This window comes from Engystomops pustulosus, chromosome 5 (assembly GCF_040894005.1).
Source record: "Engystomops pustulosus chromosome 5, aEngPut4.maternal, whole genome shotgun sequence".
Taxonomy (NCBI): domain Eukaryota; kingdom Metazoa; phylum Chordata; class Amphibia; order Anura; family Leptodactylidae; genus Engystomops; species Engystomops pustulosus.
The window spans coordinates 63740361-63763964 of NC_092415.1; the positions used below are offsets into that span (position 1 = coordinate 63740361).

Consider the following 23604-nt stretch of genomic DNA (forward strand, 5'->3'; position numbering starts at 1 on the left):
TTAGTAAAGGGAGGCCGCTAGGGTCTCTTAATTAGTAAAGGGAGGCCGCTAGGGTCTCTTAATTAGTAAAGGGAAGCCGCTAGGGTCTCTTAATTAGTAAAGGGAGGCCGCTAGGGTCTCTTAATTAGTAAAGGTAGGCCGCTAGGGTCTCTTAATTAGCAAAGGGAGGCCGCTAGAGGTTTTTATTAGTAAAGGGAGGCCTTTTATGACTGTTTTAGTGTAATTTTGTGCTATTTTGGTTGGTGGTGTGCCCCAGGATTTTCTAAGTATAAAAAGTGTGCCGCAGCTCAAAAAAGGTTGAAAATCACTGGTCTATAGTATCAAATTAAATGTGCCTGTAGAAGTCTGTGCATAGGAGAAGAGGTAGGAGGGGCCAAGTGAGGGAGAAGTATAAACAAAGACAAAGAGATGATGCTGCAGACAATAGTAAGTTTTGTACCTCACCTCAATTACTGCATTTATATCCGTACTATTCAGAACTGCTGTACATTACATGACCATGTTACAACTGTAAGATCGTAGATTTCATATTTTGGCCTCTCTGTGAGTGCAATGTACAGGATACATCATAGCAGCCAGACTCTAGCGGAAGTACGGTGCAAAATCTAATATAACGCTGGATGTATGTGTGTGTGTGTGTCCGCTAAAGGAATCTGTACCGTCACATTTACAATCACCAAATTTTGCACAGTTGTTGCCTGTGACTCCGGGAACATCTTAGACCAGGTTTTGAGCTGAAATTTTTCACCCCACAGTTTCCAAAACCCATTTATTAACTACCATATACAGATGCCATTGTCTGCTGCTGTGGCAGTTAGAAGCTGAGCCACAGGTCATTAATATGAGCTCTGAGCTTTGATTGGTTACTACAGGCAATGATGTGTGAGGTAAGATTTATAGGGATACAGACTTAAGGGGATATTTATCAGAAATGTCTGAGGTAAAACTGTTCCAGTTGCCCATAGAAACCAATCAGAGATCAGCTGTAATTTTATAAACAGCTGTGCAAAAATGAAACTTGAGCTCCGATTGGTTGCCATGGGCAACTAGAGCAGTTTTGCTCTCAGACACTTCTGATAAATCTCTCCATAGACAAAGTGACAGTCAGAGACAGAAAGTGAATGGAATGAGAGTGCCGGAGACAGAGAGAGTGACTGGAATAAGATTGCCGGAGACAGAGAGAGTGACTGGAATAAGATTGCCGGAGACAGAGAGAGTGACTGGAATGAGAGTGCCTGAGACAGAGAGAGTGACTGGAATGAGAGTGCCCGAGACAGAGAGAGTGACTGGAATGAGAGTGCCCGAGACAGAGAGAGTGACTGGAATGAGAGTGCCCGAGACAGAGAGAGAGACTGGAATGAGAGTGCCCGAGACAGAGAGAGAGACTGGAATGAGAGTGCCCGAGACAGAGAGAGTGACTGGAATGAGAGTGCCCGAGACAGAGAGAGTGACTGGAATGAGAGTGCCCGAGACAGAGAGAGTGACTGGAATGAGAGTGCCCGAGACAGAGAGAGAGACTGGAATGAGAGTGCCCGAGACAGAGAGAGAGACTGGAATGAGAGTGCCCGAGACAGAGAGAGTGACTGGAATGAGAGTGCCCGAGACAGAGAGAGTGACTGGAATGAGAGTGCCCGAGACAGAGAGAGTGACTGGAATGAGAGTGCCCGAGACAGAGAGAGTGACTGGAATGAGAGTGCCCGAGACAGAGAGAGTGACTGGAATGAGAGTGCCCGAGACAGAGAGAGTGACTGGAATGAGAGTGCCCGAGACAGAGAGAGTGACTGGAATGAGAGTGCCCGAGACAGAGAGAGTGACTGGAATGAGAGTGCCCGAGACAGAGAGAGTGACTGGAATGAGAGTGCCCGAGACAGAGAGAGTGACTGGAATGAGAGTGCCCGAGACAGAGAGAGTGACTGGAATGAGAGTGCCCGAGACAGACAGTGACTGGAATGAGAGTGCCCGAGACAGACAGTCACTGGAATGAGAGTGCCCGAGACAGACAGTCACTGGAATGAGAGTGCCCGAGACAGACAGTCACTGGAATGAGAGTGCCCGAGACACACAATCACTGGAATGAGAGTGCCCGAGACACACAATCACTGGAATGAGACGGTCAGAGACAGAGACAATAATCATTAGCCAAATCTATCCTTTGGGGTCCCCTCTATCTGAATGTATGAACTGATTAATTGTGCTGACAAAAGGTGAGCTACTGGTGGACTTTTTCTTTCTTGTAGTTAAAGATTTGGTATGGTTTTAATAAAATTGCATAATGTTTCTGTAGACTGTTTCCTTATTTTAATATTTTGGACCACATTAATCACGGCTTGTATGGCTGCAAACTATGATTTAGTTACAATTCCCGGCTCAGAGCCAATATTTACAAATACTCTACACCAGGTGGCCAAGGAGGACTGACGCAGGGTGTTCCTGCACTGCCTATTGGCTGAACCCTATTGGTTACGCCAGGTCAGGCAGCCAGGACCTCCTGACAGACCCGTGTGAGTGGTGGTGGGCCGGAGAACCATCACACGCTGGAACACTTAAACCCAGTGTATGATAACTGTCCCCCAATGAATACAAGTGTTTAAAGTTATAATATAGGTGCATATCTATGTCATTTTATGTATTGCACGACATAATAAACCTGACTTTTTTAATGTACAGGCAGTCCCTGGGTTACATACAAGATAGGGTCTGGAGGTTTGTTCTTAAGTTGAATTTGTATGTAAGTCGGAACTGTATATTTTATTATTGTAATCCCAGCCAGAACTTTTTTGGTCTCTGTGACGATTGGATTTTAAAAATGTTGGGTTGTCATAAGAACGAGGATTAACAATAAAGATTAATTACAGGCACCATTGATAACTGTTAGAGCTGTTTATTGTAGCCTAGGACTTAAGTACAGTAAATTACCAATATCCAGAGGTCCGTTTGTAACTAGGGGTCGTATGTAAGTCAGGTGTTCTTAAGTAGGGGACCGCCTGTACTATTATTACTTGGGTTTCCATTTCTTATATAAGGGATTTCACTTTAAGAATAGAAAGGAAGAACTGCACCCTCCTCCTGGATATAGGTCGCTGAGCAGCAAGCATTCATACCTTTCCAGCATTTATCACCTAAGCCAGCTTGGCATCATGCTCTCTGGGGTTTCTTAAAAGCAGCTTAAAGGTAAGCAAATGTAGGCAAGTAAGATGGGCACAAAACTGTGGGGAAATAGGTCTAACCTAGTGCACTTTTAACATAGATAAATACATCTAAAGAGTATTTTCTCTCTCCCCTCCCCAATTTGCACAGATCATGAGCTTCCGCAAGGTTGGTGAGGAGGGAATGGAGAAGAGAAACTGCTCTTGAGATATGTTTAGCAATGGCAATAGTGCACCAGGTTATATGTATTTCCCCACAGTTTTGTGCCCATTACCATTTCGACAGACAGAGGGAGGAGAGTGGAAGAGCCAGAGCCCTTGAAACCTAAGGGGCACTGGTGACACCGCCCAAAGCACTCGCACTTGATATAAAAATTAAAGGGAACCTGTCACCTAGGATGTCCCTATATTCCGCTTTAAAATTTTTACCAGGCATCCAGGGATTTCTATAGCGAGGTGAGGGTGGCGTTAATAGTTAGGTAGTTAATAGCAAGCATAAACAATTCTCCTTTCTATCCAATAGATCTTGACCTGCTATGTTTTAACCGGTGTATGCTAATGTAGACCCAATAATGGGCATTGGTGTCCAGCATGTACAGAAGCCTATTAGGCAGGGTCTTGTAGGCAGTATGTCAGCAAAGTACTGATTGTATTGACCTACTGAATGTAATAGTCGTCTTTAACAGTTATTATATATAATATGATGTCAGGGACAACATTATGCCACTGGCCACAATAAGATGTTTTTGAGTGTCACTACAATAACATAAAACACTTGTATGCAGTAGCTGTATGATGAGTTACACATTATCAGTAGTTCTGTAAAAGAAATATTTTCAGATTTTAGCATACTGTAAATTCATTTTAATGCATTTATATTCACTTTTTAGCTCCAAAAGGAATCGAGTCCCAGAAAAACAAATCCATTCCAGGTTGACCAAAGTGATGTCAGTGAATATTTGTCTAAGGCCGCTCTGCCTAGGTCCCAGTCACATTCGGCCAGGTCATTTTCTGATTCTGATGAAATGCCATTTGAAGAACAGTTACTTCCCAAGTTAAAAGGCACTGACAGATGCTCTGGCTCCGAGAACCTCTTCCTGGATGCACTTTCTCTGGATTCTGCTGATGAGACTGATTTGCCTCAACCCCGCAAACTGGAGCGTGATAAGTTCTCCACTGAGGTAATGCATCTTTTCTCTTGCTGCTCCATTTTTGGCCACAGAATGTAGATGGATTTACCTCCCAGTAATTCACTGAGACACTCATGATTCTTATAGAAGCCTTGAACTTTGCAGCCTTCCTGTGTGTAAACATCTGCAGTGATACCTAGAATTTGAGCACTCGTAGATCAATACTTTTTCAGCCTTCTATAGACTCTAAGACGTTGGAAATTGTCTTCCGTTTTAAAATAAACTAGTTAGCACTGTTATGTCTTCTAGGTCCGAGTGTGTCGTATCTTATTATATGTGCATTATTGATGTGTCTGAATTACACTTCAAGACATAATAACACCAAGACATATAAGATGCATCAGATAATCTTTCTGTTTCTAAAATTTTCGCTGAATTTACAAACAGCAGAGTTGTTACAGGAATGCCGGGTGTAAATCATAGTATCACAGCATATTCATTAATCGGAATGAGACAACAGTAAGCCGCAGTCTGTAGCTACAAAAGTGAATAAAAATGTAGCTGCCCCAAAAAATAAACATCTTTCATCCCTATGTAAAATTTGTGTGCCCCATATTGTAAAAACCATGTAAAGATCTGGAGAGGTCTAAAAGACAGGAAACAATATTACTACTTGGGATGAAAAGTATCAGTTCTAATAAGATAAACTTTGAGACCACCTCTATTACATGTATAGTATGCTAAAGCGACATAATTTATTGTTTCCAAGTGCTGTACTTAGTACCAGGGACAAACATTACTGTACAAGAAAGACAATATTGACAATGGAACAAACTATGCAATGCCCTATCTTTTAATATAAAGGCCCTATATAAATAAAATATCTTAAGAAGAAGTAATGCCAGGTACACAGGTTACATTCTAACCATATAACACATGGTATGAGCTTTCTAAATAAGCCATGAATTATGTAAAACTTGAAAGATCTCTATTTTTATGAAACTTCAACCTAGCAAAATGTACTTTTACCCTTGACCTAATGCCACATCAAGCAGATTTACATATAAAGGAAATCTACCATCAGAATCAAGCATGGATTAGTTTATTGTTTTCCGCAATAGGTTCTAATGGTTAGCTGTTACTGAGCACCATGGGAAACTGGATTGCTTGCCATATATGGCTATACTGTGCTTATCAGATAATGGCTTTAAGCCTCTAGTTACATTTGTGAAGATTATGAGGAAAGAGATACTGTATAGTTGTGTTAATAGCCCACATGTGGTGGGATATACTGTACTGTGAACTATAATGCCTTGGCTGATATACTGTCTGGCATAAGATATGTACCAATTGTATCATATGCCTTTCTATTTTGTAAAAATAGAAAAAACTTAATAAAGATTTACAGTTTAAAAAAAAAACTAGCATGGATAAACCAAGGACACTCACACAGTGAGAGGGGGGAAGTGCTCCTGCACATTGTAACAAACATTAAAGCTGCATCACGAGGGACTTTGGTAACGCCCATAGTGCCCTTCTGATTAGCATAATTTTAAAAGTGGTATACCTGCCTCCTCAACAGTTTCAACAGTTACAAAATAATGAACTGACGTCCTTCCATGTAAGATCAACTTTTACAATTATGCTAATGAGACCCAGAGCCCATTCGTGCTGCAGCTTCACAAGCTGTTGCACTGTCTGATCTAATCTCACTGGGAGGGGAATGCTCCAGCTCAGTGTAACAGCCTGTAAAGCTGGGCTCAGGTAACACCCCAAGAGCCCTTCCTTCTCATTGGCATAATTTTAAAAGTTGATTTTAGAGTGAAGGAGCTCTGTACACAGAAACATTAAAAAGTTATAGATTTTTGAAGGTGGGGAGAGAAAAATGAACAGAAAAAGACTGCAACATGACTCTTTACAAATTCTAGTTAAAGGGATTGTCTAGAAAAATGCTGTATATCTTTGGCAGGGGCTGCTGTAAAAAAAAATCTTAAGAACCTGTACTTAACTCTGTCCTCACCTCCAGTCCAGCATGGCACTTGATATAACTTGGTATACATTATATGTAGGGAGTACATCTGTGTCATAAAACACCTTCACTTGGCCTTGTACCGTGTCTTTGTTTACCCAGATTTACAGTGAATGTTTATAACATTATACATTTCTAAATCTGTCACGTGAAGTGTTACACTATAAATGTTTGATATGACCATTGACAAACAGGCCTATAACAATGTTGCTTATTATTGCAGGAAGATATCCAAAAAGGTGGATTGCAAAGGTAAGTATTACCACTGAACTTATAAGATCCCCAATTTGTAGTCAGCCTGCATGACATTAGCTCTACTCCCCTCCTCTTATTTGTGGACTTAGATGTGGAATTTGGATTTCTATCTTCCCTGGCCCGCATGAATTTCCATAGTCATGCATGTTTTTTTATTTTTAATGTGTTCGGTTTTCTCTAAAGGACGGAACAACATATCTTATTGACAGGGCGCCCTTTGTCTTATAGGGTCATGTCTGTTTCCTCCATGTCTGAATTTCATCGATTAATGGAGAGCTCTCCTTTCCTTCCTGACAAGAACTTAGATCCGTCTGGCGACAAGGATGAATTAACACCCCCCTTGTCTCCTGATGATCTGAAGTACATTGAAGAGTTCAACAAGAATTGGGACTATAGTAGTGTGAGCCAGGGGGATAAAGTCATGAGAATCGTCGGGGAAAGAGCAGGGAATGGAAAAGTGGAGTCAAAGTCACCTTCTGAAACATTCCAGTCTTCTTCATGGTTCCTTACTACGAGTGTTACTATGACAACAAACACAATGACCAGTCCTGAACACTGCCTGTCTCCTCGAAACCACATGGTTGCAGAAAGAATGGGGGTTAGGGTCTTCCACAGTCCACCTGTGGTTCGTAGGTTTGATAAATCTGTCATTAATGGAAATGAAGAGATAAAACACTTAGAGCCTGATTTACTCTTTTCTACAACAAAAGCAAATGGAAATGTATCTGAAGCAAAAACTGGAGCCACTGAGGTATTCGGCAGATGGCCATGTGATCTTAATAATCAGCATAAAGACTTTTTAGAAAGTGGTTTACACCCCATGGATCGACCTGTTTGCACTACTGTTGGGTTTGCTTCTTCACTGCACAATTTAGAGTTGTCAAGAAACATGAGTGATGACATGAAAGAAGTTGCCAATTCTGTTAGAAATGCTATCAGAACTAACCCAGCAGAATCACAGTTCAGAGACATTGCTTGTCAAACCAATGGTTTAAAGAGTACTGGAACACAAACCACTCAAACCATTAGTGTTGGCTTGCAAACTGAAGCTTTACGAAGCATTACCAGCAGTCCACACAAGTGTCTGACTCCAAAGGGAGGTTCTACCCCTATTTCATCACCTTCTCGTAGAAATAGACAGGTCGCTCCTGCTATAGAAAAAGTGCAAGCAAAGTTTGAGCGTAGTTGTTGTTCCCCAAAATATGGTTCCCCAAAACTGCAGAAGAAACTACCCAAAGCAGAACAGCCAGCAAATCGTGTCACTCTAGGTACACCCCAGAAAGGATTCAATGAGTCAGCCTGGGCCAGGTCAACCACGACAAGAGAGAGCCCAGTTCATACAACTATCAATGATGGTCTTTCAAGTCTTTTCAATATTATTGACCACAGTCCAATAACCTGTGACCATTTGCAGAAAACCTCGAGACCTAGTAGCAGATCTCGGTCAGCAGATGCCAGACCAGAATTTGGGACCATGTCAGAAGTATGCATAGATGGGAGGGGAAGGTCACCAAGTCCTATTAGAATAACCATAGATTTCCAAAGGGATCAGTACACTGATGGTAGCTGTAGCAGACATGACCAATTTACTCCTCCAGGTTACCCACTGACAGAAAATGCTGCCAGGATACTTGGCAAGAAGATCTTAGAAGATCAAAAGCAACCTCCAGATAGTCCAACCAGAGGCTACAAAAACGACACTGCTGCAGAACTGTTAAAAATTGAGCAGGCATCTATTGAGGTAAGAGCTTAAAGTATGCAATAATTTTGTGCCGTTTAAATGATTTTATACATTTTGTCTATGAGGTAGTGTCCATCAATTTATTGAACAGTTTCTTTTTCATGTAAAGCTGTTTACACCATGAGACTATCATTTCTGGAATTCATAATCTGGAACCTCATAAGAGATCACTTTAGTGTGAGAGACCTGCAAAACATTCTGGACAATATCACAATGAAGCCATGTTACTTGTGGTGACGTGTATAGTCCTCTAATTGGGTTGAGAGTCGGGCATCCTCCCAGGTTATATTGATGACTCCTAATCTAAGGATATTCAAAGTCTTCAAAAATCCTTTTTAAAGAGAACATGCCATGCAAATTAACCCACCCAAATACTTTATTAAAAACTATGATTAAAAAGCCTCTATCCCTAAATAGTTGCTTTCCATGGATGCAATGTTAAAAAATCTGTTTGTAAACTTATATGCAACCCTGATTCCTTGTTCCTGATGATAGGTCTGCAATGGAACATGCTGCTGTATGGAACATAGAGAGAGAGAACTGTATTACATAATTGGCCACTTCATGTCATGTGTCCTGGGTGATGTCATCTGTTTCATTTGCACAGTCTTCCCCATGTATGTATTTGATCACATGAAATCACAGCATACCTCCATGGAGGAGGGAGAGGAGTAGAAGTCCATGGAGTTATGCTGTGATCATGCCATGATAATGCCATGTGATCTGATACATAGATGGGGGTAGATGTTGCAAATGTAACTGGGTAAAGGACCTCCTTATGTGACATCACCCTTGTCACAAGACGTGCTGAGATGAGGCATGGGACATAGAGAGGAGGAGTAGATGAGAGGGGTCGACTGAGCAGGACACGCCTCCTCTGATGCCAGGTAATATAAAATGCAGTTGATTTATGGGGATGTAAGGGGAACAATTTTTAGTTAAAAGAAGGGTGTCAGTTGGTTGATAGGGCTCAACCTGTCATTGTATATTTTTAAATGTGGTGACGGGTTCCCTTTAAGGCATGAGTGATGAAAACTGAAAGCCAGTCATGCTGTGAGAAGGTCTGCAAGCAGGACATGCAGTGATCATTGTTTCTGCGGAAAGGTGAAATACCCATAATTAATCACTTTTACCAATTACGTTCCAGAGATTTTGACAAAAAAATACCACATTTTGATGTTTTAGCCTATAGGTAATGCATTGTGTTGACCCCAGTGCAGATTCAGTGTAGGTGTACCATAACTGTCGAAAACCATTCTTTTCTTTTCAAATTTCTTTTTATTGTTTTTTTTAATAAAAACATATACCATATATCCACATACATTACTATGACTAGCTCAATAATTATGTAACCCATTCCTAAAGGAAAAAATTGTCGATTAGAGCTGATTGTTTTCTATTGTTAAAGACTTGGTGGTAGTATATCTGTGTGTTCATGTCTGCAGTGAGTTACTAACAATATTACTGATGTTCCTCTTTCTGATAACTCTTTCTTGCTACAGTCTTAAGCAACGTGGAAATATTCATCTGCTGGAAGGGACAACTAATACTGTTAATTTGCTTTAATACACTCTTCAATCTGTTTGCTTTCTTTCTATCTATCCTGTCTAGAATCAAACTGTCTTACTAACTGCCCCCTGGGGACTCTAACTATGCCTGCTCCACAGCTGTAAGTTTTCATTTATTCTTTGTTTCCACTTTATGTCTTACTCTCAAACTTTTGAGAACTGTTTTGAATTGGAGCCAAAAATAAATGGATTTGGACGCTTAGGTGCCACCATCAAACTGAGCGATCCCTAGTTATGGCTTTATAGTGTTCACAGCAATCGCTTTATAAGTCACTACTTTAAATATAGATACAACTGTTATTTATAAAGCCATCCTAGAAGAGCATGAAAGAGCGTTTATGAGTCTTACTAGGATAACACCAGACCAAGAAGGACAGCATTCTGTAGCCTGGTGCAGAGCACATTAAATCTTACTACAGAAATAAGGTACTTTGTATAGAACAACAAGCAAAAGATACATATGGCAAAAGCTTATTCTTCAGCACCGCCATATGATGCCAATAAATATATATTATCCAATATAAAGAATGCACCGCTTGTTCCACTTCCAACAATTTCTAGGTAGCATTTTGTCTATACTTCAGCAAAACAAATTAGCCCTTTTTTGCCTTTCATCCCTCATTTACAATAAGAATGTGATTCTTCTGTCCCAGTCAAAAACCAAAACTAACAAGTCATCTGCTAAAAACAGGATGTGACATTCTCTTGCGTTTATTATGACATAATATTATAGGGGGTTTTGTTTCACACATGAGTGCGGTGTTGTGTAATCCAGGGACAGAGTAATTTAAGGACATCTACCACTAGGATGAAGACTGTTTGCAAATGAGCCTGAGGGGCTCCAGGCTCCATTAATACCTATTGAGTTTGGAGCCCCTCAGGTTCATTTGCATACAGTCCTTCATCTTGGTGGTAGATGCCCTTTAAATATACAATACTCAGATGCTATCTATATAAAGGAAACCAGTATACAGGCTCCAAAAATAGATTAACAAAACCAAAGCACTTGCTAAGCTTTCTGACTCTTGTACATCTATGTATGGTGGGATGAAAAAGCTGGGCCAAGCATAAACACCCCACATATAGAACACCAAAAAGAGCTATCTTAGTTTACACAGAATAGTCAAATAACACAAAATAAGGTAAATGCAGGTGATCTTTATTGTGTAAACTAAATATAAAATATTACAGACATATTTGGAGCAACAACAGATACAATGGCAGACACTCCCTGGTATCAACCCTGTGGTATACCTATATATAGAATGTAAAACAATTTGTAGACATACAAGCTTAAATTGTTGTAAGATTAGTGTTAATAAGCCCTTCTCAAGCCCACCTAAGGGGAAAAAGCACGTAGAGTAGGGAATCAGAGCCGTCATCTCTCTCGGCACTGGTTCTAGTGTATAAGCTGTCTTTGGCTCATAGACGCACTTAATCTCCCCAGTCTGAGTAGAGGCATCTTTGTGGCTCATGCTCTGAGCCTTGCTCATCTGGACACCCCTAGTTTGCTCTAGGACCATTCCTTGAGTAATGGCATCCACCTCTATAATATCTCTATCAGAACCCCAGTCCTTAAAAACCTTGGCAACGGGCACTCCTGGGTGGCACCCAGTTATCCCCTTCACAGGCAAAATCTTTTCTGGAATGATGTCCTCCGGGTTTATAATCTCAGGGCGAACTAGAGCCTAAATTGCCCCTAGTTCTCTTAATCCCTGTGAGACTCTATCACCAACTATCACAATCTGCATGTGGTGCTGTAACTTCTTCATATCACCAGAAAGCAGCATGACTACTGGTGCTGTAGAGTAGACAGTCGCGCTGACCTCAGATGACCCACTTTTGTTGCAATCAAAACATTTGCGCATATCCCCCTGATTTATAGCCTCCCTCAGTGTAATGCTCTCACCCACTTTGGAGACAGAAGGCTGTGAGGTTGTCCTGGCTTGTTTCTCCTTCCAGCTGGTGGAGCTTTGGGGGAATGTTTCCCTCTTGGCTTTAGGCATCCTGTTGGCGGTAAAGGAGTCTGCAGTCTGAGCAGCTTCATCCGCAGTTTTAGGCACCCTGTCAAACAGACTGTTGTACATCCACAGGACAAATGTGCAGAAATTGATCTTTTAACATGAGATCCTCCAGGTCCTCACGGCTGTTGGCAGAAAGTCTTCGACCCCACTGTAGAAAGGTAGTCCGTAAGTTGCCTACTGTATCAGCATAGCTGTCAGTTGGTCCTCGTTTTACACCCCAGAACTTCTTGCGGTACACCTCTGGAGTTAAGTTTTTAATCAGAGCAGGTTTCATAGTATCATAGTACTCATCAAGCTCAAGAGGAAGGTCAGCAAATACTTCCAGGGCTTTCCCTCTTAACCCTGGGCCTAAATACTGTGCCCACTGCTCTCGGGTCACAAACCAGCAGCTCTTTGGACTTGTCAGCCGGGTCGATAACTCTCTGCTCACAGAGGTAGACTAGAGCCTCCTTGCTCTGCCTCTTGTAGATGGTTGCCATCACTGAATGCAACCTTTGCCAAATAAAAGATAGGAAAGAAAAATTGGGGAGGGGAACTGTTTGCACATGTGTCTCTTAGAACAGCACTGATTTGGTCCATGTAAGACTAAGGTACTCCTCGCAAGGATTCCACTAGCCCTTCAGTGCAGGGGTTAGTTGCCTAATCCCAGCACTTAATGCTCTAACAAAAATTAAATTATCCCTCCGCTGCCACCAATTTGTCGTGCCACCACTGCCTCATCACGGGACTTGGGGTGCAACTGTACAGGTTAATTTATCCTACTCAAACTTGCAATTACCTTTCACTCAGGACACAAATTGAGCATAAATCACACCTCATAGAGCTCTAGCACTCCAGATGTTATCCACTGCCACCACTTATTGCATTTACACTGGGACCAATAAGTATCCCACACTACATTCACTCTTGTTTCTCAAGCTGTCACCTTGTCACACCACTAGACATGCACACTCAGCTCTCTAGTCGTCACACACCTAACCGCAATTTACAAGGCTATGATATCGCAGAGCATACAGGGATCAAAATTAAAGTGAAGGCTTTGATTACAAAAAGATGTTCAGTGCATCAGAAAAAGATGTTAAAAACAAAATAATTAGAAAATAAAATCATACACAACACAGCAAAACTGTTAAAATAAAAAGGGAGAATTGCCCTATAGTTAAACAAATCTTACACATGCAAGATTAATGTTTTCTTGACAACTAGGATATAATAATACTAAACAAATAACTTACTGCCTCCATTGTAGAATTATAAATATTATTTGTTTTATTCCTTTGGCTTTATACTGTGCTGCATGCATTATTTTTACTGCTTTTTGTGTCGCATACATTTCCATTGTAGTAGTCAGTTGATATTTTAACATCACCCTATTAGTGACTTTGTACTATAAGAAATTCTTTGTCAATACCATCATATGTCCCCCCGTAAAGTTCTTGTTTCAATCGTAAGATACTGCTGTTAAAAAGATGTATAATCCGATTTTAAAATAATGTGCAGATTTTAGAACCACTAATGTAGTATTGTCTAATATAATTCAGTGTACCTGCAGATGGAGTCTAAAGTAATGTGTGTGCATGTATTATTGGATGCTAATATCACATGTGAACTGAAATGTATTTCTATTCATAGGATGAGTAGATAAAATATTCACTTTCTTTTCAATAACCAATTCTGCATTCACATAAAGTGTATCTCCAATGGTCAACTTTGAAAACCTTTTAGGAGATGATTAAGTGTATTAATTCAAGATTATAATAAATAAATATGCATGCTTCATTCATTTCAATAAAGAGCAGAATACGAGGACATATGACTTTCTACAGTCCTTAGAGTCATTAAAATGAATAAAATTACTTGAATATCAAACTCCAAAAATAAGTATGTTTGTCCGCAGAAAGTATTATTAAACCTCCTGATAAGGTCCTGTGATCACAGCAGCTCCAGCTGTACAGTAAGAGACACTAGAAAGTCTGCTTAGAGGGTTGAAAGGATAAGGCTTTATTTATAAGGCTTTCCTTTTTCATTGGAGCTACGCTTTACACCGTTCTCTCATTCAGTATTTGTGATAAATAACTCCTAACCATCACAAGTTTTGTTTTTGTCTTCTTCCTTTCTCTTGCACCTTTTTTTTTTTCACATTATTCAGCACAACTACTCACTTTGGTGGACGCCTGACTGTATCTAACCATACATTTTCCAAAACTAACGCCATAACAATCTTTGTTTCAGCTTTTGACATCTGTGTCTTCTGTAATCGCTGTGTTGCCTGTGATGACATGTAAATGTTCAATATGTGTCATTCATGGAGATTATATCTCAAGCTATTCTTCACATTACAACACTTTCATTTACTTATCATTGGTAAAATTGCATAACGGCAATTCCTCAACATATTCTTGTCTGAATCTTTCCTCCATTTAGATAAATAGCAGGTACAATGCATGACCTACATTTTTATCAGCTTGATGCATAATTCTCCATGTGAGTCCCAATTGTATACTTATCTGTCTGTGTGTTTCATACTATGATGAATGCTCACACCTCAATGCCAGAGAATGCCACTTGACTGTTTCCTTCCACTTCACGATTTCCTTGAACTTTTTCATTTGTTGAAAATTGCTGATGCTCATTGCCTCTGGCAAATTTTTATACAGTGGGAGATTTACAAAAAACCTATTGGAATAATGGAAGGAGTACAATTCATAAATATTACTAACTTCCATCTAAAGTGCTCTGACAAGGGTCCCAGATGTCAATGGGAGAAAAACTTTTTGAAAAGTTTATGAGGCTTGGTTTACATCACGTTTTCTGTGTACGCTCAGTGTATACATATAGTGACAGACTGAGGCATAGTTATTGCCTCCTGATCGGTGTACGCCGCTCCCGCGCATCGGAGGTTTGGAAGCTTATGGTGAGCGGATGGAACATATTGAATCCCTCCTCCAGGCTCTCTGAGTGCATACACTGCTCAGCAGGAGGACCCCGTCCATAAAAGGACAGTGACATCTCTGGGGAAACACACCAAACATTGGCAGCTACTTCTGATGTACACCCAGGCGACGTATCCCACTATATAAGCATACCACGGGATACATCTGTGCCATACGCTGTAATGACACACTGGGGCACATTTACTTACCCGGACCGAGGAGTTCACAAAAAGTGCATTGTCCAACGATCATGCACTGTGCCACAATTCACTAAAATTGTGCGCCCAATATCCTGCATGTGTCGCTTCACCGCTCAGGTCCGACAGATTTCACCTTCTTCTTCCTGGTGCATGTAAGTGCATCAACACAATTTGAAGCTTAAATCCCGCCCTCATTCCGATGCGCGCCTTCCCCCCCAATTTCGCATGAAAGCCAGCTCAGCCGTGCCACAATCCGATCACATGTGACACAATCGCAGCGCAAACCCCCGTTAAATACCTGTCAAAGGTCTGCAAATCCCGAAAATGGTGAACAAAACAACGAACATTCAATCCGCGACCCTTGGTAAATAAGCCCCAGTATGTCAGGATCTCATATGAGGTTCAAACTAAATCATAATAGACGCATATGTACTGGAGTCACACTTGCACAGTAAGACACCAAGAGTAAGTGGTGTGAGGTGTTTATCATCAATTATTTAAGTACCAAAAAAGGAGGGTTTTATATTTTAATTAATATATATTTTTATTTACTATACTAGCTATAGTGACCAACCCTTTCCCGTTTAGACATGTCCCCTTCTTACGGACACCCAAAAAATTGTAAGCCACAGAGTAATATAATACAATTCGTGTACCGCATTGTACTTAGTAAATCTCCCCCACTGTAAGCCTGTATATTTGTCATTATCTGTCAGCCTTAAGTATTTTTGTGCATGGAAACTACTGTGGGTTGTTATTAAATTGATTGTCCATACATTCAGTATTTTCTTTCAACCAGTCTTTATGTTTCTTTTTCTTCTGAGTTTCTTTTCAGTTATGTAAGTTTTTGGATATTTCACACTGCATAATCCAAGGTAGAAAACATAGCTGGCTGTGCGTTTCTGCTGCGGTGTCTACCTGAACGCTTGTTAGCCTCCAGCTAACCAGTTGGTGTTCTCCCTCTGGGATCTCAGATTTTTTTTTATAACTTTTGAAGCAGATATCTCACTATGTCCTCCAAAATGTGCAGTGGGAACATATCCTATAGAAGAAATATAGATATATTTTTTAACTGTCACCTTATTTATTTAATAAAAACAAAAGTGTAATTAGCATAGGATCAGGTTCTATCACAGTTATATTGATTATGTATTTAGAATGATTATGTCTCCCTTCTCTTTCGTTACAAAGGAACTGCCTTGTGCTGCGTTAGCTCCGTCCTTAGAATCTAGCTTCTCCAGACCAGAGAGACCAGCGAACCGGCGCCTGCCTTCCAGATGGGCTTCATATTCTCCAACTACGTCCCGAGCTCCCTCTGCTAACAATCTACACGAGGAGCAGGGAAACCAGGAAACCTGAGGAGAACTGACGCCATCTTGCATGAACTACCAGTCATACAACCCAGTGTGTGTGTTAGGCCAGGTCCACACAGCTCGGTGTGTGCCAGTAGACATCCGAAGAGGAATGATACGACATGCAATTACTGAATGTTTGCTCTGTCATACATGTGGTCGTGTTGCTAGTTTGGAACATACAACGTGCCTGTATGAGATGATCATGATGAAATTCCCATTGTCCTTTATTCCAGCAACATCAAGTTAACAGCAGAATCAACAAAGTAGGAACTAGGGCTCCTTTTTCTCAGTGCTGGCTGCTTTTAGGTACTTTATTTTATTTTTGCACTGTATTTTGTTTTATATGTTTTTATTTCTTTTTTTACTATACATTGTTGTAGGCCCTTTTATTTATAAAATCAGTGTTTTAACATAGGATGATGATAATGGTTCATATTATCTGAAGCCGTAGTGAAAGCAACAAAGCAGAATTGAAATGTATGTTAGGAATGGAGGAAACAGCAGCAAAAAAAAATGTATGCAACTAAGACGTTTCACTTGATAGGTGATACAGGCACTTAAGTGCATGTACATAACTTCTACCCTGTACTGTACCATCCTTCATAAGAATGAATCAGAGTTTACTGTAATATTGTTGTGGATTTCTGTACTGTAATTTTATTGTTAGTTTTTCTTGCACTGATGACCCAGGAAATGACTTTTTAAATGACTTGTCCACCAGCTGTGTACGTACAAATCTCTGTGAAGTTTCATATTGAAAAGCCAAGGCGTAATGAAATGTAACAGATTATACTGAGAGGTATGTACCAGGCCATGCTGAGATGAAAAATAAAATATTTAACATTTAGAGCTTTTGGGGTTGGTGTTTGTCTTTCCAGCACTGCTCTTATCAATAGGCTGTATCCAGTTTATTTTCATTATTCTAAATTTGGACGAACTACAATTTTAAGACACGGGTAACGTATCTGAGAAAAAAGCATTGGGATAGGGTGTTTGTGCCCTCTAGCATCTAAAGCTTGGGTTAGATGGATTGTCTAGGAATGACTTTTGTGGATCTTTCTTCATATTAGATCATTGATTATTTGGTCTCGGACAATTCCCCGCACTGGTCGGCTGTTTTGCACTATGTAATCTCAAGGACAAAAATCTGGAAGCACTTTTCCCCTGTAGCAGCCAGATGCTGTAACTTTAGCTCCATCTCACTTTTTACAGGAGCCGTAACGGATTTGGGGCTACAGTGACAGGGGCCCAACTACTTCCAGCTCCGTGTCCCTGTGTTTACATGGCGTGGAGCGGCTGATCAGAGTAGGGGGTGGTTATCTGCAGACAGTTTCTTTTACAAACTGTCTTAATGTCTTCTTACATGCTGGAAATCTTCTGAAGCTCAAGAAAAGCAGCTTAAATAATTTAAATCTGTTTGGATTTGGCTATAATAAAAAGTGACAAAATAATGAGTTAGTATTCTACAGTTTAATTGAATAATGTTAACTCCTTAGGGCACATACAGTTAACAATTGTTGTTTGTGAGACAAAGAGCCAGTCAACATGCCCCAATCCTAAGTTGCCAGGTCCAGTTGAGAACTGGTGTTATTTATTGGACAATAGATCTGCCAATGTGATATGTTCTCCATTTAATTATGGAATCTATTGCACAGGTGTGAATTATCTGTTATTTTTATCATTTATTTGTGGTCTCCTATTTGTCAGTAAAAAAAAATATCATATTATTAAAAACACTAAATCATTTTGGATTAAAAAAAAAAAATCTTTACCTATTTTTATTAGTGCTGATAGCACGATATATGATGTCATTTAGAAAATAAACACACATAACCAAGAGTTTATTGAGTATTTAAGGGTAACAGCCAAAAGATTCAATAGCCCCCCCCCACCACCTCATGGTGGAGACCTGGTATGGGGCTCTATGAAATTGTGAAGCATACTGGCTTATTCTGACCAGCTGTTGAACAACAATTTTAATGCTGTTGTATCCTGTGGCTGATGTAGTACATGTCCCTGCTCTGTCCTACATATTCCACACAAAAGAAAACAATTTAGATGTGGGAGAGATTTGTATACGATCAGTGGCACACAACCACGTTCAGTCCGTGGAAACAGCAGAACCGTGTGCAGGTCAGACAGGTGAGTCTTAGAACAGCTTAGCAATACCCTAATCAGAAAAAAAGAAAGACTAATACCCACATTTCAATGTAAATAACACAATCTTTTTATCATTTTAATCCAGTGCAACAACAAATAACAAAAGGAGTCATCCCAAAATACAAAGTATAAAAAAGATACTATATAACAAGATGTTCACCAATATTATAATCTATACAAGAGCAAACACATCTAGCAAATGAGCACCAAAAGGTAATCGGAAGAAAGCATGTCGGACCTTTTAGATGTCAGGATATTTTGGTATATAGATTGATGTCTAGTGACATGAAAAGCAATGAAGTATGATAATGACGTAACCACTTTATTACTTACCCATTGTTATTTAAATCTGCAAATATGTTTTCCAGGATGGGATAAGCAAATCCAAGCCTCTTTTAGCTATAATAATAATTCTTTATTTATATAGCGCTGCACAGAACTTGTCAAATCACTCCTACCTTGAAGGGCATGTCCCTTGACATGAAGCAAGACTTTCAGGAAGCCTAATAACCAAACCAGTATGTATATTCCAGAAGGAACAGATGTTTTGAAGGGGGTTGCACATCTTCAGTACAGTGAAGAACAGTGGAAACTGGTTTAGCTGAGTGAGAGGCGTTTGACTAGGGTCGGGAAGTAAGAGTTCTCCTTATGGAGACTTTGGCCTGCTTGATGTCAAAGGAGCTGCCTTGACCACTAAAAGAGGGGTAGTTTTCCTTAGCCCATCCTGAAACTTATTTGCATATTTACCCAGAATCCCCTAGTGGAGCATCAATGCCTATACGTCTCCATACGCCTACAAGGCAGAGTTAATTGGCAAAGTCTTCTCTTACTTCACCATCCTAGTCACAAGCCACTTATTCAGCCAAAGCAGTTCCCTACGATGTATCCCCAACTAGGTCGAAACATTGCTGTCTACAGTTAGGAATTTGTTCCTTCTGGAGTAGATATACTGGTTTGGTTTTAATTGTGCATCATGTCATTAGGCTTCCTGAAAGTCATGCTTGTTGTCAAGGAATCTTCCTTACAAGGTAGCTAGGAGGCATGGTTTTCCTTATCATATCCTAAAAAACTTACTTGCATATTTTCCGAGAATCCCCTAGTGGATCATCAATGGTTCCGCACGGCCTTAAGGTCTCTGTAAGGAGAACTCTCACTTTCTGATCATTGTTAGTGAGTCATCAGCCCTGGTATGAAGACAACCCAAGTATGAATAGGAGTCACTAATTTGCCATTGCACCTCTTTTCTGAAAACACAGTTCCAGCACCAACAGAAGATCATCTATAGAATCTCCAAAAAGAACTGTTTTGCGGTTTGAATCATGGAGAATTAAGGTAAAAAAATTAAACTAACCCTTTTAAGAGATTTAAAGGTTTCTTCATCCTACAAAGTTCTGTTTTCATGCATTGTGACAGAACCCCAGGAGTCCTAGGATTCTGGTCCATATAACCAAACTGTCTAGAGTCCCAATCAAGAACTCGTGCATTGTGACGCAACCCCGGGAGTCCCAGGATTCTGGTCCATATAATCAAGCAGGAATATAATCAAGTTGCTAGCCACACCATGATCTAGGTACATAGTAGTATAGATCTGGTTCTTGACAAATGCTAGTATGGCAGGAAAAAATATTCTTTTGATAGAGTCCCATCTATGTTTGTCTCTCCCACCAAATATTTCCTGGTTTCTGTGGTCAATGTGCTTTTCTTCCACTTTATAAGCATAGATTCTCTTTACGTCTCCATTGATGTTCTTGCCCAGAAAGCATGACATGTTCTAGTTGCATTGGTCCTGCAAAAGAGGCTGGTGTGAACATAGTCTTTAAAACAGAAAGTATCATACGCATGGTCTTTCCCTCATTGGCTTGGTCTTTAACCCACTCCTGGAAATGTAAATCAAAGCAGGTATCCAAAGCAATCAGGACTTCTAGGATAGAGAGACAATCAAGACAAACTAGCCCAGCCTTAAAATGTAGACTCCGTTAGCAAATTAGCACCAAAATTGTGTAGTGAGGATTATATAGGATGCACAAACGCCACCAAACCAGTGTGAAAATTTGCCTGGAAAAGCCGTGGGGAGGAGGGGGATAAACACCAGAATGGCTGGGAGATTCGACTCACGGGATGAGATGGTGACGGGGACCTAAGAGATTGGGATTTAATAATTTAATAATGAACGTGTTTCATCACAAACCATCTGAACACTTTTGACTGGTTCATAGGACCCACTGGTATACATATATCTCAGAATATACACTGCCACCTTAGGGCGTTCCAGTACATGTTTGCTGGGCTCTTCCATGACCAGACAATATCTACCACAGCTAATGGGGTGTAACTACCGAGATGACTTATAATGTGAATTTCCCAGTGACCTCATGTACACTGTAAATTATGAGCTCTTATAGTCATTGCCCTCATCTCTCTCTCTGTCACTGCTGCTGACCCACTGTATGAGAGCAGCTGCCTTGGCCTTTCTAGTGCCAGCCTCACCCACTGACATCACGTCTGTAATGTGGATTGCAGTTAGTGGAGCCAATTATAATCTCATCTACTGGCATTACATATATCTTGCTGAGGGCAGACATGTCAAACTCAAATGTTACTCTGTTTCAAATTACCCTGTAAAATCCCTGTTATCTTGACTTTATTAAAGTTCTGAGGCTGGCGGGCAGCTGTCTTTGTCATATTTTAAGTGGAGTGAAAACAATTATAGTGTAGATTACATATACAGCCAACTACAAGCATTTACATGCTCATTTACCCTTCATTTAGCTTAATTTGTTTCTGTTGAACAAGATATGTCAGTTTTAGGTTTAGTCTCTTGGATAAGGGTGAGCTGTAATGCTTAAACTTGGAAAAATAAGTAACATGACACAATTACACTAATATGTGTTATACTTACTTTATTGTTATACCTCGTAACCTCCATAGAACGCTACCTCCACCAGGGGTGCACTAATAAAAATGTAAATATGCTGATGAACACTATATTGGGATCCAGGAAGAAGAGGAAACTTGGAGGACTTCTGTGTAATATGCTGATGTACAGGGGAAGGAAAAAGTAGTACCAAAAGAGTCAGCAATAAAAGGTCAGTACCAGGAATGTATGTCTAGAACAAAATTACCAGCCCAGAGAATATCCAAGTCTGTGCCAAATGTCGCAACAAGGAATAGTCAGAAATAACCAAAGGGTGTGGTCATGTCATATACAGCTTTGACTCTACCTAGAAACGTAATAATGTGCCAGGAAACGGGCCAGCACAATCGCTCGCATATGTGTTTCTATGGAAATGCATGCGATTGGTAACTAACACCACTTGGGCCACATTTACTTACCCCTCCGACGGAGTTCACCCAAAGTGCAGTGTCCAACGATAATGCACTAGGCCGCAATTCACTAAGATTGTGATATTCGATCACACCCACGTCCCCGTGCTCTTTGATTCTAAACTAAGTCAAAGGGTACGTATAACCGCACCCAAAGGGTCCACACATCAACTCACAACCATAAGCTGGGTAATGAACTGGCTGTTCAGGTCCCCAATCAGGAAATATATCTGACCAGTAATCTGCTGAAGGCAGGGGAAGGGAAGATCTCAGGGTTTTAACCTCTCTGGGCCCCCAAGCCTCATACTGCCTGCATGAGACATGGCAATGCCAATGGATTCACAGAGGATGCACCTATACCTGAGGATGTTGCCTACTCCATAAACTTCCACTATACACCCTTGGAGACCCAGCATCCTTTCCTCAATAGCCTTGTGTGCCATATTTGGAAATCGGGCACTGCCTGCTATATATTGACCCCTTTCATTTTAGAAGTAGAACAATATAATGCTTCACTCTCTAATTTTGCATATATTTTGATACAAGATTAATAAAGCCTTGGTGGATCTCACATCATTGCATGCATTGCACAAATGTGTCCTTCAACAAGTCATTTTTAAAATAATTAAAATTTCCATATAATTCTTTTATATGGCTGCAGCTTCAGTCCAGCATGATCTTTGTCTGCCTGCTAACACGAATAAGCTTGTTAGCATAATAGCATTACTGAAATTCATTTACATAACCACTTTCCATTGTTCGCAGCTTCTGAAATCTTATGTTCTGTGTCTTATCCGATTTAAAGCAATTTCTTATTGACTTGATATATGCAGATCCTGCTGACAACTTGTATAAGTACGCATGTAAAATGTACAATTTGTGTCCTTGTATTGAAATCTTCTTTTGTCTGTCGGTTACTATTCCCCTATGCAGTGTGATCATGCACTGTCTTTGTATTCCTTTATTTGAGAGAGGAAAGATGGCCTTCTGTAAATGCTTAAAGAAGATCTATACCCTTTAATTTAAAAAAATCACTTATAGACACAAATTTTATGTTGATAAAGGGATTTCAGGATCTGCAGTGATGAGTGTACAGTGCTAGATAACTATTTAAAGGAAACATGAGAGCAGAAATTGACCTAATAATCGACAAATCTACGTTGAAGTGAGACTTAAAGTCATTGGGGCTCATTTACTAAGGGTCCGAATCGCGCATTTTGGTCAGGCTTTAAAAAAAAAATTGTGTCACAAGAACAGCACTCACATACACCAGGACAAAGAAGGTGAACTCCGGCGGACTTCAGCGCAGCAGCGACACCTGGTGGATATCGGGCTCACGGACCTTAGTGAATCCTGGCAGACCCGAATCAGCGTCGGACAATGCACCCCTGGATCGCGACTGGACCGCTTAAGTAAATGTGCCCCATTGTATAAAGTCATGGTGAAGGAGATTTTAACACTGAAGTCAAGCTCTCTCTCCATAAGACAGCCCCCTACACTGTAATTGTCCAGCAACCAGAGACATCACTGGGCCATGAAAGAAACAAAAACTAGAAGGTGTTACTCAACTTGATAGTATTCTGTTATTGGTTTAATAGGCCAATTGCTAATGACAGGTTCCCTATAATATAACATGGTTGGTAAACAGAGAAATATGCCCACATGAAGCCATCGCCACCAGGCAGAATGCAGAATCTTACTATGTATAGAGAGATTTAAGTATTGATGTTAATCTGTCC

At 40.4% G+C, this 23604-nt stretch overlaps 1 protein-coding gene across 8 annotated transcripts in view; it reads left to right on the plus strand.

Annotated features, from left to right (window-relative positions):
- The window catches only part of MTCL1 (microtubule crosslinking factor 1), a 102035-nt gene extending 84805 nt beyond the window's left edge, over positions 1-17230 (plus strand). For 7 of the 8 annotated variants that reach the window (XM_072152213.1, XM_072152216.1, XM_072152211.1 and 4 more), the window contains 4 exons: positions 4037-4327; positions 6529-6557; positions 6789-8301; positions 16218-17230. In XM_072152213.1, coding sequence (XP_072008314.1) covers positions 4037-4327; positions 6529-6557; positions 6789-8301; positions 16218-16385 — 2001 coding nt within the window. In that variant the 3' untranslated portion in view covers positions 16386-17230. Of the gene's footprint in view, positions 1-4036; positions 4328-6528; positions 6558-6788; positions 8302-9912; positions 9971-16217 lie in introns of all 8 variants that reach the window. The other variant, XM_072152214.1, reaches the window with a different exon arrangement.
- The last annotated feature ends 6374 nt before the right edge of the window (positions 17231-23604 follow it).